Below are 14,574 nucleotides of genomic sequence, written 5' to 3'. Positions count from 1 at the left end.
TCTGGTTTTGGTATCAGGGTGATGGTGGCCTTGTAGAATGAGTTTGGGAGTGTTCCTCCCTCTGCAATATTTTGGAAGAGTTTGAGAAGGATAGGTGTTGGCTCCTCTAAATGTTTGATAGAATTTACCTGTGAAGCCATCTGGTCCCGGGCTTTTGTTTGTTGGAAGATTTTTAATCACAGTCTCAATTTCAGTGCTTGTGATTGGTCTGTTTATATTTTCTATTTCTTCCTGGTTCAATCTCAGAAGATTGTGCTTTTCTAAGATTTGTCCATTTCTTCCAGGTTGTCCATTTTATTGGCATATAGTTGCTTGTAGTAATCGCTCATGATCCTTTATATTCCTGCAGTGTCAGTTGTTACTTCTCCTTTTTCATTTCTAATTCTATGGATTTGAGTCTTCTCCCTTTTTTTCTTGATGAGTCTGGCTAACGGTTTATCAATTTTGTTTATCTTCTCAAAGAGGCAGCTTTTAGTTTTATTGATCTTTGCTATCGTTTCCTTCATTTCTTTTTCATTTATTTCTAATCTGTTCTTTATGATTTCTTTCCTTCTGCTAACTTTGGGGTTTGTTTTGTTCTTCTTTCTCTAATTGCTTTAGGTGTAAGGTTAGGTTGTTTATTTGAGACGTTTCTTGTTTCTTGAGGTAGGATTATATTGCTGTAAACTTCCCTCTTAGAACTGCTTTTGCTGCATCCCATAGGTTTTGGGTCATCGTGTTTTCACTGTCATTTGTTTCTAGGTATTTTTTGATTCCCTCTTTGTTTTTTTCAGTTATCACTTGGTTATTTAGTAGCGTATTGTTTAACCTCCATGTATTTTTATTTTTTACAGATTTTTTCCTGTAATTGATATCTAGTCTCATAGTGCTGTATCGGGAAAGATACTTGGTATGACTTCAATTTTCTTAAATTTATCAAGGCTTGATTTGTGACTTAAGATATGATCTATCCTGGAGAATGTTCCATGTGCACTTGAGGAGAAAATGTAATCTGCTGTTTTCAGATGGAATGACCTATAAATATCAATTAAATCTAACTGGTCTATTTTGTCATTTAAAGCTTGTATTTCCTTATTAATTTTCTGTGTGGGTGATCTGTCCATTGGTGTAAGTGAGGTGTTAAAGTCACCCACTATTATTGTGTTACTGTCAATTTTCTCTTTTATAGCTGTTAGCATTTGCCTTATGTATTGAGGTACTCCTATGGTGGGTGCATATATATTTATAATTGTTATATCTTCTTCTTGGATTAATCCCATGCTCATTTTGTGGTGTCCTTCCTTGTCTCTTGTAACATTCTTCATTTTAAAGTCTATTTTATCTGATATGAGTATTGCTACTCCAGCTTTCTTTTGATTTCCATTTGCATGGAATATCTTTTTCCATCCCCTCACTTTCAGTCTGTATGTGTCCCTAAGTCTGAAGTGAGTCTCTTGTAAACAGCATATATATGGGTCTTGTTTTTGTATCCATTCAGCCAGGCTACGTCTTTTGGTTGGAGCTTTTAATCCATTTACATTTAAGGTAGTTATCAATATATATGTTCCTATTACCATTTTCTCAATTGTTTTGGGTTTGTTATTGTAGGTCTTTTCCTTCTTTTGTGTGTACTGCCTAGAGAAGTTCCTTTAGCATTTGTTGTAGAGCTGGTTTGGTGGTGCTAAATTCTCTTAGCTTTTGCTGGTCTGTAAAGGTTTTAATTTCTCCGTCAAACTTGAATGAGATCCTTGCTGGATAGAGTGATCTTGGTTGTAGGTTTTTCCCTTTCATCACTTTAAATATGTCTTGCCACTCCCTCTGGCTTGAAGCGTTTCTGCTGAAAGATCAGCTGTTACCTTTATGGGGATTCCCTTGTATGTTATTTGTTGTTTTGCACTTGCTGCTTGTAATATTTTTTCTTTGTATTTAATTTTTTTAGTTTGATTAATATGTGCCTTGGCTTTTTCTCCTTGGATTTATCCTGTATGTGACTCTCTTTGCTTCCTGAACTTGACTGACTATTTCCTTACCCATATTAGGGAAGTTTTCAACTATAATCTCTTCAAATATTTTCTCAGTCCCTTTCTTTTTCTCTTCTTCTGGCACCTGTATAATTCGAATGTTGGTGCATTTAATTTTGTCCCAGAGGTCTCTGAGACAATTGTTGTCCTCAATTCTTTTCATTCTTTTTTCTTTATTCTGCTCTGCAATAGTTATTTCCACTATTTTATCTTCCAGGTCACTTATCCCTTCTTCAGCCTCAGTTATTCTGCTATTGATTCCTTCTAGAGAATTTTTAATTTCATTTATTGTTTTGTTCATTGTTTGTTTGCTCTTTAGTTCTTCTAGGTCCTTGTTAAACATTTTTTGTATTTTCTCCATTCTATTTCCAAGATATTGGATCATCTTTTCTATCATTACTCTGAATTCTTTTTCAGGTAGACTGCCTATTTCATCTTCATTTGTTTAGTCTGGTGAGTTTTTACCTTGCTCCTTCCTCTGCTGTGTATTCTTCTGTCTTCTTGTTTTGCTTAACTTACTCTGATGGGTTCTCCTTTTCGCAGGCTGCAGGTTCATAGTTCCCATTGTTTTTGGTGTCATCTCCCAGTGTGTAAGGATGTTTCAGTGGGTTGTGTAGGCTTCCTAGTGGAGTGAACTGCTGCCTGTGTTCTGGTACATGAGGCTGGATCTTGTCTTTCAGGTGGGCAAGTCTGCTTCTGGTTGTTTGTTGTAGGGTGTCTGTGACCTTATTATGATTTGAGGCAGCCTCTCTGCTAATAGGTGGTGTTGTGTTCCTGTCTTGTTACTTGTTTGGCATAGGGTGTCCAGCACTGTAGCTTGCTGGTCATTGAGTGGAATTGTGTCTTAGCATTGAGATGGAGATCTCTGGGAGAGCTTTCGCTGTTTGATATTACGTGGAGCTGGGAGGTCTCTGGTGGACCAGTGTCTTGAATTCGGCTCTCCCACCTCAGAGGCACAGGCCTGACACCCAGCCGGAGCACAAAGACACTGTCAGCTATATGGTTCAGAAGAAAAGGGAGAAAAAAAGAAAGAAAGAAGGAAAAATATAAAATAACGTTATTAAAATAAATTTTTAAAAAATTATTAAAAATAAAAAAATTAAAAAGTAATAATAAAAAAAGAAAGAAAGAAGAGAGCAACCAAACCAAAAAACAAATCCACTAATTATAACAAATGCTAAAAACTGTACAAAAAAAAAAAAATAGGGACAGACAGAACCCTAGGACAAATGGTAAAAGCAAAGCTCTACAGACAAAATCCCACACAGAACCATACACATACTCACTCACAAAAAGAGAAAAAGGAAATAAATATATATATTTAAAAAAAAAAGAGGAAGAGAGCCAACTTTAAAAAAAAAGAGGAAGAGAGCAACCAAATCAATAAGCAAATCTACCAGTGATAATAAACTCTAAATACTAAACTAAGATAAACGTAAGACCAGAAACAAATTAGATGCAGAAAGCAAACCCCAAGTCTGCAGTTGCTCCCAAAGTCCACCGCTTCAATTTTGGGATGATTCGGTGTCTCTTCAGGTATTCCAGAGATGCAGGGCACATCAAGTTGATTGTGGAGATTTAATCCGCTACTCCTGAGGCTGTTGGGTGAAATTTCCTTTTCTCTTCTTTGTTTGCACAGCTCCTGGGGTTCAGCTTTGGATTTGGCCCTGCCTCTGCATGTAGGTCACCAGAGGGTGTCTGTTCTTTGCTCAGACAGGATGGGGTTAAAGAAAAAAGCAGCTGATTGGGGGCTCTGGCTCACTCAGGCTGGGGGGAGGGAGGGGTATGGAATGCGGAGCCAGTCTGCGGCAGCAGAGGCCGGTGTGACGTTGCAACAGCCTGAGGCTTGCCATGTGTTCTCCTGGGGAAGTTGTCCCTGGATCATGGAACCCCGGCAGTGGTGAGCTGAACAGGCTCCGGGAGGGGAGGTGTGGATAGTGACCTGTACTTGCACACAGACTTCTTGGTGGCTGCTGCAGCAGCCTTAGCATTTTATGCCCATCTCTGGTGTCTGCTCTGATAGGTGTGGCTCACGCCCGTCTCTGGAGCTTGCTTAGGCGGTGCTCTGAATCCCCTCTCCTTGCGCACCCCGAAACAATATTTTCTTGCCTCTTAGGCAGTTCCAGACATTTTCCCAGGCTCCCTGTGAAACCAGCTGTGGTGCACTAGCCCTCTTCAGGCTGTGTTCACGAAACCAACCCCAGTCCTCTCCCTGGGATCTGGACTCCGAAGCCAGATCCTCAGCTCCCAGACCCCACCTGCCCTGGTGGGTGAACAGACAAGCCTCTCAGGCTGGTGAGTGCTGGTTGGCACTGATCCTCTGTGTGGGACTCTCTCTGCTTTGCCCTCTGCACCCCTGTTGCTGCGCTCTCCTCCGTGGCTCTGAAGCTTCCACCCCGCCACCCCCCATCTCTGACAGTGAAGGTGCTTCCTAGTGTGTGGAAAGTTTTCCTCCTTCACAGCTCCCTCCCAGAGGTGCAGGTCCTGTCCCTATTCTTTTGTCTCTGTTTTTTCTTTTTTGTTTTGTCCTACTCAGTTACATGGGGGAGTTTCTTGCCTTTGGGAAGTCTGAGGTCTTCTGCCAGCATTCAGTAGGTGTTCTGTAGGAGTTTTTCCACATGTAGATGTATTTCTAATGTATTTGTGGAGAGGAAGGTGATCTCCACATCTTATTCCTCCACCATATTGAAGGTCTCTTCTCAGTAGATCTTTAAATTACCTGTAACCTTGGATTAAGTATTTGTTTATTTTAGTCTTTTATAGTTAATACTAACACTATTTTTCAAGTGATTAATGTGATATGTGTGTATTTTTAGTACTACATCTTAAATGTTCTGAAATGCCATGGGTTCAGAATGTAAGTTAAGTATAAATGAATTAAAAGGATATTTGGAATAAAGTACACTCGAATATATTCAAAAATATGTTTATTTTTCTGGATTTCTTTTTCTTTTTTTTCTTTTAGACCCAATCATAGGTTTATTTTAAATTCTGATTCCAAGTTATAGTATTAAGTTTAGTGACTGTTTATTGAGAGCCTACTAATAGCTCGACACTGCACTCATCATTTTTTTTTTAAACATCTTTATTGGAGTATAATTGCTTTAAAATGGTGTGTTAGTTTCTGCTTTATAACAAAGTGAATCAGTTATACATATACATATGTTCCCATATCTCTTCCTTCTTGCATCTCCCTCCCTCCCACCCTCCCTATCCCACCCCTCTAGGTGGTCACAAAGCACCGAGCTGATCTCCCTGTGCTATGCGGCTGCTTCCCACTAGCTATCTATTTTACATTTGGTAGTGTATACATGTCTGTGCCACTCTCTCAACCTGTCACATCTTACCCGTCCCCCTCCCCATATCCTCAAGTCCATTCTCTAGTAGGTCTGTTTCTTTATTCCCATCTTGCCACTAGGTTCTTCATGACCTTTATTTTCCCTTAGATTCCATATATCTGTGTTAGCATACTGTATTTGTTTTTCTCTTTCTGACTTACTTCACTCTGTATGACAGACTCTAACTCCATCCACCTCGCTACAAATACCTCCATTTCATTTCTTTTTATGGCTGAGTAATATTCCATTGTATATATGTGCCACATCTTCTTTATCCATTCATCCGATGATGGACACTTAGGTTGCTTCCATGTCCTGGCTATTGTAAATAGAGCTGCAATGACCATTTTGGTACATGACTCTTTTTGAATTATGGTTTTCTCAGGGTATATGCCCAGTAGTGGGATTGCTGGGTCATATGGTAGTTCTATTTTTAGGTTTTTAAAGGAACGTCCATACTGTTCTCCATAGTGGCTGTATCCATTTACATTCCCACCAACAGTGCAAGAGTGTTCCCTTTTCTCCACACCCTCTCCCGCATTTATTGTTTCTAGATTTTTTGATGATGGCCATTCTGACTGCTGTGAGATGATATCTCATTGTAGTTTTGATTTGCATTTCTCTAATAATTAATGATGTTGAGTATTCTTTCATGTGTCTGTTGGCCATCTGTATATCTTCTTTGGAGAAATGTCTATTTAGGTTTTCTGCCCATTTTTGGATTGGGTTGTTTGGTTTTTTTTATTGTTATTGAGCTGCATGAGCTGCTTGTAAATCTTGGAGATTAATCATTTGTCAGTTGCTTCATTTGCAAATAATTTCTCCCATTCTGAGGGTTGTCTTTTGGTCTTGTTTATGGTTTCCTTAGCTGTGCAAAAGCTTTGAAGTTTCATTAGATCCCATTTGTTTATTTTTGTTTTTATTTCCATTTCTCTAGGAGCTGGGTCAAAAAGCATCTTGCTGTGATTTATGTCATAGAGTGTTCTGCCTATGTTTTCCTCTAAGAGGTTGACAGTGTCTGGCCTTACACTTAGGTCTTTAATCCATTTTGAGTTTATTTTTGTGTATGGTGTCAGGGAGTGTTCTAATTTCATACTTTTACATGTACCTGTCCAGTTTTTCCAGCACCACTTATTGAAGAGGCTGTCTTTTCTCCACTGTATATGCTTGCCTCCTTTATCAAAGATAAGGTGACCATATGTGTGTCAGTTTATCTCTGGGCTTTCTATCCTGTTCCATTGATCTATATTTCTGTTTTTGTGCCAGTACCAAACTGTCTTGATTACTGTAGCTTTGTAGTATAGTCTGAAGTCAGGGAGCCTGATTCCTCCAGCTCCATTTTTCGTTCTCAAGATTGCTTTGGCTATTCGGGGTCTTTTGTGTTTCCATACAAATTGTGAAATTTTTTGTTCTAGTTCTGTGAAAAATGCCAGTGGTAGTTTGATAGGGATTGCACTGAATCTGCAGATTGCTTTGGGTAGTAGAGTCATTTTCACAATGTTGATTCTTCCAATCCAAGGACATGGTATATCTCTCCATCTATTTGTATCATCTTTAATTTCTTTCATCAGTGTCTTATAATTTTCTGCATACAGGTCTTCTGTCTCCTTAGGTAGGTTTATTCCTAGATATTTTATTCTTTTTGTTGCAATGGTAAATGGGAGTGTTTTCTTAATTTAACATTCAGATTTTTCATCATTAGTGTATAGAAATGCAAGAGATTTCTGTGCATTAATTTTGTATCCTGCTACTTTACCAAATTCATTGATTAGCTCTAGGAGTTTTCTGGTAGCATCTTTAGGATTCTCTATGTATAGTATCATGTCATCTGCAAACAGTGACAGCTTTACTTCTTCTTTTCTGATTTGGATTCCTTTTATTTCTTTGTCTTCTAGTATTGCTGTGGCTAACACTTCCAAAACTATGTTGAATAATAGTGGTGAGAGTGGGCAACCTTGTCTGCTTCCTGAGCTTAGTGGAAATGGTTTCAGTTTTTCACCATTGAGGAAAATGTTGGCTGTGGGTTTGTCACATATGGCCTTTATTATGTTGAGGAAGTTCCCTTTATGCCTACTTTCTGCAGGGCTTTTATCATAAATGGGTCTTGAATTTTGTCGAAAGCTGTCTTTGCATCTATTGAGATGATCATGTGTTTTTTTTCCTTCAATTTGTTAATATGATGTATCACATTGATTGATTTGTGTATATTGAAGAATCCTTGTATTCCTGGAATAAACCCCACTTGATCATGGTGTATGATCCTTTTAATGTGCTGTTGGATTATGTTTTTTAGTATTTTGTTGAGGATTTTTGCATCTATGTTCATCAGTGATATTGGCCTGTAGTTTTCTTTCTTTGTGACATCCTTGCCTGGTTTTGGTATCAGGGTGATGGTGGCCTCGTAGAATGAGTTGGGGAGTGTTCCTCCCTCTACAATATTTTGGAAGAGTTTGAGAAGGATAGGTGTTAGCTCTTCTCTGAATGTTTGATAGAATTCGCCTGTGAAGCCATCTGGTCCTGAGCTTTTGTTTGTTGGAAGATTTTTAACCACAGTTTCAATTTCAGTGCTTGTGATTGGTCTGTTCATATTTTCTATTTCTTCCTGGTTCAGTCTCGGCAGGTTGTGCATTTCTAAGAATCTGTCCGTTTCTTCCAGGTTGTCCATTTTATTGGCATAGAGTTGCTTGTAGTAATCTCTCATGATCTTTGTATTTCTGCAGTGTCCGTAGTTACTTCTCCTTTTTCATTTCTAATTCTATTGATTTGAGTCTTCTCCCTTTTTCTCTTGATGAATCTGGCTAATGGTTTATCAATTTTGTTTATCTTCTCAAAGAGGCAGCTTTTAGTTTTATTGATCTTTGCTATTGTCTCCTTCATTTCTTTTTCATTTATTTCTGATCTGATCTTTATGATTTCTTTCCCTCTGCTAGCTTTCGGGTATTTTTTTTCTTCTTTCTCTAATTGCTTTTGGTGCAAGGTTAGGTTGTTTATTCGAGATGTTTCCTGTTTCTTGAGGTAGGCTTGTATTGCTATATACTTCCCTCTTAGCACTGCTTTTGCTGCATCCCATAGGTTTTGGGTCATCGTCTCTCCATTGTTATTTGTTTCTAGGTATTTTTTGATTTCCCCTTTGATTTCTTCAGTGATCACTTCGTTATTAAGTAGTGTGTTGTGTAGCCTCCATGTGTTTGTATTTTTTGCAGATCTTTTCCTGTAATTGATATCTAGTCTCATAGCGTTGTAGTCGGAAAAGATACTTGATACGATTTCAATTTTCTTAAATTTACCAAGGCTTGATTTGTGACCCAAGATATGATCTATCCTGGAGAATGTTCCATGAGCACTTGAGAAAAATGTGTATTCTGTTGTTTTTGGGTGGAATGTCCTATAAATATCAATTAAGTCCATCTTGTTTAATGTATCATTTAAAGCTTGTGTTTCCTTATTTATTTGCATTTTGGATGATCTGTCCATTGGTGAAAGTGGGTTGTTAAAGTCCCCTACTATGATTGTGTTGCTGTCGATTTCGCCTTTTATGGCTGTTAGTATTTGCCTTATGTATTGAGGTGCTCCTATGTTGGGTGCATAAATATTTACAATTGTTATACCTTCCTCTTGGATCGATCCCTTGATCATTATATAGTGTCCTTCTTTGTCTCTTGTAATAGTCTTTATTTTAAAGTCTATTTTGTCTGATATGAGAATTGCTCCTCCAGCTTTCTTTTGATTTCCATTTGCATGGAATATCTTTTTCCATCCCCTCACTTTCAGTCTGTATGTGTCTCTAGGTCTGAAGTGGGTCTCTTGTAGACAGCATATATATGGGTCTTGTTTTTGTATCCATTCAGCCAGTCTGGGTCTTTTGGTGGGAGCATTTAATCCATTTACATTTAAGGTAGTTATTGATATGTATGTTCCTATTCCCATTTTCTTAAATGTTTTGGGTTTGTTATTGTAGGTGTTTTCCTTCTCTTGTGTTTCTTGCCTAGAGAAGTTCCTTTAGCATTTGTTGTAAAGCTGGTTTGATGGTGCTGAACTCTCTCAGCTTTTGCTTGTCTGTAAAGGTTTTAATTTCTCCATCAAAAGTGAATGAGATCCTTGCTGGGTAGAGTAACCTTGGTTGTAGGTTTTTCTCCTTCATGACTTTAAGTATATCCTGCCACTCCCTTCTGGCTTGCAGAGTTTCTGCTGAAAGATCAGCTGTTAACCTTATGGGGATTCCCTTGTGTGTTATTTGTTGTTTTTCCCTTGCTGCTTTTAATATGTTTTCTTTATATTTAATTTTGGATAGTTTGATTAATATGTGTCTTGGCGTGTTTCTCCTTGGATTGATCCTGTATGGGACTCTCTGTGCTTCCAGGACTTGATTAACTATTTCCTTTCCCATATTAGGGAAGTTTTCAACTATAATCTCTTCAAATATTTTCTCAGTCCCTTTCTCTTTCTCTTCTTCTTCTGGGACCCTTATAATTCGAATGTTGGTGCGTTTAATGTTGTCCCAGAGGTCTCTGAGACTGTCCTCAGTTCTTTTCATTCTTTTTTCTTTATTCTGCTCTGCAGTAGTTATTTCCACCATTTTATCTTCCAGGTCACTTATCCGTTCTTCTGCCTCAGTTATTCTGCCATTGATCCCGTCTAGGGTATTTTTAATTTCATTTATTTGTTTTTCATCATTGCTTGGTTCCTCTTTAGTTCTTCTACGTCCTTTTTAAATGTTTCTAGCATTTTGTCTATTCTATTTCCAAGATTTTGGATCATCCTTACTATCATTATTCTGAATTCTATTTCAGGTAGACTACCTATTTCCTCTTCATTTGTTAGGTCTGGTGTGTTTTGACCCTGCTCCTTCACCTGCTGTGTGTTTTTTTGTCATCTCATTTTGCTTATCTTACTGTGTTTGGGGTCTCCTTTTCACAGGCTGCAGGTTCGTAGTTCCTGTTGTTTTTGGTGTCTGTCCGCAGTGGCTAGGGTTGGTTCAGTGGGTTGTGTAGGCTTCCTGGTGGAGGGGACTAGTGTCTGTGTTCTGGTGGATGAGGTTGGATCTTTTCTTTCTGGTGGGCACGTCCACGTCTGTTGGTGTGTTTTGGGGTGTCTGTGGCCTTATTATGATTTTAGGCAGCCTCTCTGCTAATGGATGGGGCTGTGTTCCTGTCTTGCTAGTTGTTTGGCATAGGGTGTCCAGCACTGTAGCTGGCTGGTCGTTGAGTGAAGGTGGGTCTTGATGTTGAGATGGAGGTCTCTGAGAGATTTTCGCCATTTGGTATTACGTGGAGCTGGGAGGTCTCTTGTGGACCAGTGTCCTGAAGTTGGCTCTCCCGCCTCAGAGGCACAGCCCTGATGCCTGGCTGGAGCACCAAGAGCCTTTCATTCACACGGCTCAGAGTAAAAGGGAGAATAAATAGAAAGAAAGAAAGAAAGAGGATAAAATAAAATAAAATAAAATAAAGCTATTATAAAGCAAAGCTATACAGACAAAATCTCACCCAGAAGCATACACATATACACTCACAAAAAAAGGAAAAGGGGAAAAATTAATATATCCTGCTCCCAAAGTCCACCTCCTGAATTTGGGATGATTCATTGTCTATTCAGGTATTCAACAGATGCAGGCACATCAAGTTGTTTGTGGAGTTTTAATCCGGTGCTTCTGAGGCTGCTGGGAGAGATTTCCCTTTCTTTTCTTTGTTCGCACAGCTCCCGGGGTTCAGCTTTGGATTTGGACCCGCCTCTACGTGTAGGTCACCTGAGGGCATCTGTTCCCCGCCCAGACAGAACGGGGTTAAAGGAGCAGCTGCTTCGGGGGCTCTGGCTCACTCAGGCGGGGGGGAGGGAAGGATAAGGATGTGGGGCGAGCCTGCGGCGGCAGAGGCCAGCGTGATGTTGCACCAGCCTGAGGCGCGCCGTGCGTTCTCCCGGGGAAGTTGTCCCCAGATCACAGGAGCCTGGCCATGGCGGGCTGCACCGGCTCCCAGGAGGGGCGGTGTGGAGAGTGACCTGTGCTCACACACAGGCTTTTTGGTGGTGGCGGCAGCAGCCTTAGCGTCTCATGCCCATCTCTGGGGTCCGCGCTGATAGCCGTGGCTTGCGCCCATCTCTAGAGTTCATTTAGGCGGTGCTCTGAATCCCCTCTCCTTGTGCGCTGCGAAACAAAGAGGCAAGAAAAAGTCTCTTGCCTCTTTGGAAGCTGCAGACTTTTTCCCAGACTCCCTCCCAGCTAACTGTGGTGCGCTAACCCCTTCAGGCTGTGTTCACGCCGCCAACCCCAGTCCTCTCCCTGCGATCCGACGGAAGCCCGAGCCTCTGCTCCCAGCCCCCGCCCGCCCCGGCGGGTGAGCAGACAAGCCTCTTGGGCTGGTGAGTGCTGCTCGGCACCGATCCTCTGTGCGGGAATCTCTCCACTTTGCCCTCCGCACCCCTGTGGCGGCACTCTCCTCCGTGGCTCTGAAGCTTCCCTCCTCTGCCACCCGCAGTCTCCGCCTGCAATGGGGCTTCCTAATGTGTGGAAACCTTTCCTCCTTCACGGCTCCCTCCCACTGGTGCAGGTCCCGTCCCTATTCTTTTGTCTCTGTTATTTCTTTTTTCTTTTGCCCTACCCAAGTACGTGGGGATTTTCTTGCCTTTTGGGAGGTCTGACGTCTTCTGCCAGTGTTCAGTGGGTGTTCTGTAGGAGCAGTTCCACGTGTAGATGTATTTCTGATGTACTTGTGGGAAGGAAGGTGATCTCCGCTTCTTACTCTTCCGCCATGTTGCCCCGAGTCCTTCTGGATTTCTTATATCTTAATTTTAATATTAGCGAGGAGAAATATGATATGATATGGTTATCGGGGCTATTTAATCTGTTATGTGGATATGCAGATAAAACAGAAAAGTAACTATAAAACAAACCATATTTCCATTCCTATAAACAATATTTCAATATCAAGGAAGTATTCTGTTAGTTACAATGGGAACTTCATAATAAAAAATAAATAAAACATGTTCATCTTCCAAATACATAAAATATTATATATTACTTTGATATTCCTCTTTCAGGTTCTATCCCAGTAGCTCAAATACCCCGTGGTTTTTTAGTGAGTTGCTTATAATTTATAGTTCCATACCCGTGTGTAGTCATAAGCCTAGCAGATGAGTCAAGATTTCTGTAATTAAAATGGCAAGTGATTACATGTGTGGATTTTCTTTTTCATTCATAGGTTCAAATTCAAGGGCTGACAGGGAATGTTCAGTTTGACCACTATGGACGTAGGGTCAATTACACAATGGATGTGTTTGAGCTAAAGAGCACAGGACCTAGAAAGGTGAGCCACACTTCTACTGTTTTCTTAGTTTTCATTTGATATTTTTAAAGCCTTATAGGTAAAAGGTAGCTGAATAGTCTACATTTTTTTAAAATTGTGAATATGGTTGACCCTTGAACAAAGTGGGAGCTAAGGTCTCTGACCCTCCAAGCAGTCAAAAATCCAGGTCTAAATTTTAGTGGGCCCTCCATATATGTGGTTCCTCCATAGCTGCTGTTCCACATCCGAGGATTCAACCAACCACAGATCGTGTAGTACTGTAGTATTTACTATGAAAAGAATCCGTGTAAAAGTGGACCTGAGCAGTTCAAACCTGTGTTGATTAAGGGTCAACTGCGCTTACAAATAATACTTTCTTGATAATTCATGCTGAAATAAATTCTTGTGTCCTATGACTGATATTTAGTGGTGTACCAAAGCTGAAATGAACTAATTTACATGCTGTTTATATCCTTTATCCAAAATAGAAGCAATTTTTTTAAAGGCTTAGCAAAAAATCCCACAGAACCCATAATGTACTCTTCAGGAAAACACACAATGTAGGTAAGAGACTTACTCACTTGCATGTAGTCATTTATGAAACTATTAGAGAGAGAACAAAGAAGACTACTTCTAATGGATGGGCATATTTAGAACAGGCTAAATGTTCCTGAAGTAAGCAAGTAAACATTCAAATGAGCAAAGAAAAGAGGAGATGGAAGATAATATTGTTAAGATTATTGTTAGCTTGAAGAGGGAGAGAAACACCTAAGAACATCAACTGAGGAACCAGGGAGGTTGTTCAGGAAGCTGCTGATGAAAGACTTTTGGATTCAGAAGGTAACTCTGCGAGTCTTCTTATGATGTGACTAAGCATGGTTTTCCCAATGTCCAAAAAGTACTTTATATAATAGAACAATATAATTCCACCACAGTAATTGGCTATAAACATTTTATACTTAACACATATAATCTTTTAACATTCTTTTCTCTAGCATTAGCTAGGATGCTCAAGGAAAGACATGCTCAACTTACCTTATCTAAAAACTCTATTTGTTTCAACACTTGGCTGTTTAAAAAAACTTTCCCAAATATACTTTCCTTTGTTAGTATAATAATGATAGTTACAATTCATGAAATGCCTGCTATGTCCCAACCACTGGACTTGGTGTAATTTAATCCTCACAATAAGCCTGTAACGGAGTACTATTATCTCCCTTTTTCTAGTGAGAAAGTTACAGTGCAATAGGCTATGGTTACTTGTCTAAGGCCTACAAGTGAAAAAACAAAGATTTTTATTTCAGATATGTCTGACTCCAGAACCTTTCTACCCAGTACCCTGCCTGAGTAGACTCTGCTCTAAAGGAGTTTATTTTCTAGTAGCATAGAATATAGTAAGTTCTATACGACAGTTAAAGAGAAAGCATGTGGAAAGTCTAAAGAGGAAGAGATGACTTCCAGCTGGAGGAAATCAAAGAAGGCTGCATGGGGGAGATATAAAGTTAGTCATGAATTTAGTTTGGATAGGTAGAAATGGTAGAGGCAAGAACCCAAGGACAGGCTGGAGGCAGGATAATTAAAGTCATACATGGAAGATGGCAAAGTCTTTCCAAGATGTGTTTTGCTCCAGTCTGTCATAGCATGTGCTTCTGCATATGTGTGAGGAGAGATTTGGAGCTTCCTTGCAAACCATCTCTAGCTTTTCAGCCTTTTAGTGGCATCTCCTTTAGTGCAGGCTGCCAGCTAATACAGGGTAGGAAGGAGCCTATTTGATCCAGATCAGGTAAGGGCAGGAGATGGAATAACAGCTTGAAAGCCAAGCTGTATGATAGGCTCTTTTAAGGGTACTACCCGAAGAAAGGAACTGACATGCTTCCAAGAAGAAATTTAGGAGGTCCCATGTAAACACCAATTTTACCCACTCTGTCAGCACACAGCCAGCAACAAGAAAGAAAGAAT

General features: G+C 39.9%; 1 protein-coding gene across 10 annotated transcripts in view; it reads left to right on the top strand.

Moving 5' to 3' along the window:
- The window catches only part of GRIA4 (glutamate ionotropic receptor AMPA type subunit 4), a 548,948-nt gene that overhangs the window by 460,618 nt on the left and 73,756 nt on the right, over positions 1-14,574 (top strand). For all 10 annotated transcript variants that reach the window (XR_014250098.1, XM_082409903.1, XM_082409907.1 and 7 more), the window contains one exon: positions 12,532-12,636. Coding sequence is in view for 9 of the 10 variants with exons in the window: in XM_082409903.1 (XP_082266029.1) it covers positions 12,532-12,636 (105 nt within the window). In the remaining variant the exon portion in view is untranslated. The remainder of the gene's footprint in view (positions 1-12,531; positions 12,637-14,574) is intronic.

Source organism: Balaenoptera physalus, assembly GCF_965194825.1.
Source record: "Balaenoptera physalus genome assembly, chromosome: 10".
Lineage (NCBI taxonomy): Eukaryota > Metazoa > Chordata > Mammalia > Artiodactyla > Balaenopteridae > Balaenoptera > Balaenoptera physalus.
The sequence above is the reverse complement of the archived record's forward strand: the minus strand, read 5'-3'. Positions and strand labels throughout refer to the sequence as shown.